At 66.5% G+C, this 687-nt stretch overlaps 1 protein-coding gene across 1 annotated transcript in view; it reads right to left on the reverse strand.

The window, feature by feature from the left end:
* Positions 1-687, reverse strand: part of PLEC (plectin) — a gene marked incomplete at its 3' end in the record, with an annotated part of 8018 nt that overhangs the window by 6917 nt on the left and 414 nt on the right. Inside the window, 1 exon segment of the mRNA XM_010134672.1 lies at positions 276-687. This exon segment is cut by the window's right edge and continues 20 nt beyond it. Coding sequence (XP_010132974.1) covers positions 276-687 — 412 coding nt within the window.

Here is a 687-nt window from a genome sequence, read left to right on the forward strand (position 1 = left end):
GGCGGTGGGTATCACCGGGGCAAGGGGGGTGAGAGGCCTCACTCTGACACGCTGCCATGGGGTTTGCCTGGTGCTGGCTCTGTGCATGCTCTTTACCCACGGTTGGGGGTCCTGCCCCACCAGCAGCCACTCGCCATGACCCCTGGGCTGTGGCAGTGGTCCTCAGGGACCTCCTGGAACCTGGCCAGGGGCCAGGACGCAGCGTGCGGCAGCTGGGGAGAGGGAAGGAGCTCCCCATGCACCACCCCCGCCGAGGGGGACCCATGGCCCCATACCTCCTCCGCCTTCTGCTGCAGCAATGCTGCCTCCTGCTTCAGCTTCTCCTTCTCCCGCTCCAGCTCGGTGATGGCCCCACGCAGCTTCTCGGCATCCTGGTCGCTCTGGTGCCGCTGGATCTCCAGCGTGTGCACCAGCGTCATCTTCTCCTGCGTGGCCAGCTCAGTCTCGTGCAGCCTTTCACTGATCTCCTCCGCCTGCTTCTTGAACCGCCTGGCCTCCTCCTCGGCCTTGGCCTGGGCCACGCTCATCTCCGCCACGTGCAGCTTGAGGCGCTCAGCTTCGGCTGTGATCTCCAGCTGCCGCCGGCGCTCGGCCTCCAGAGTCTTCTGGAAGCCCTCGGTCTCCTCAGCCAGGCGCTGCTGCATCTGCTCCTTGTACTCCTGCAGCCGCTTCGCCTGCTCCTGTGCC

This window comes from Buceros rhinoceros, unplaced genomic scaffold (genome assembly GCF_000710305.1).
Source record: "Buceros rhinoceros silvestris isolate BGI_N320 unplaced genomic scaffold, ASM71030v1 scaffold19394, whole genome shotgun sequence".
NCBI lineage: Eukaryota > Metazoa > Chordata > Aves > Bucerotiformes > Bucerotidae > Buceros > Buceros rhinoceros.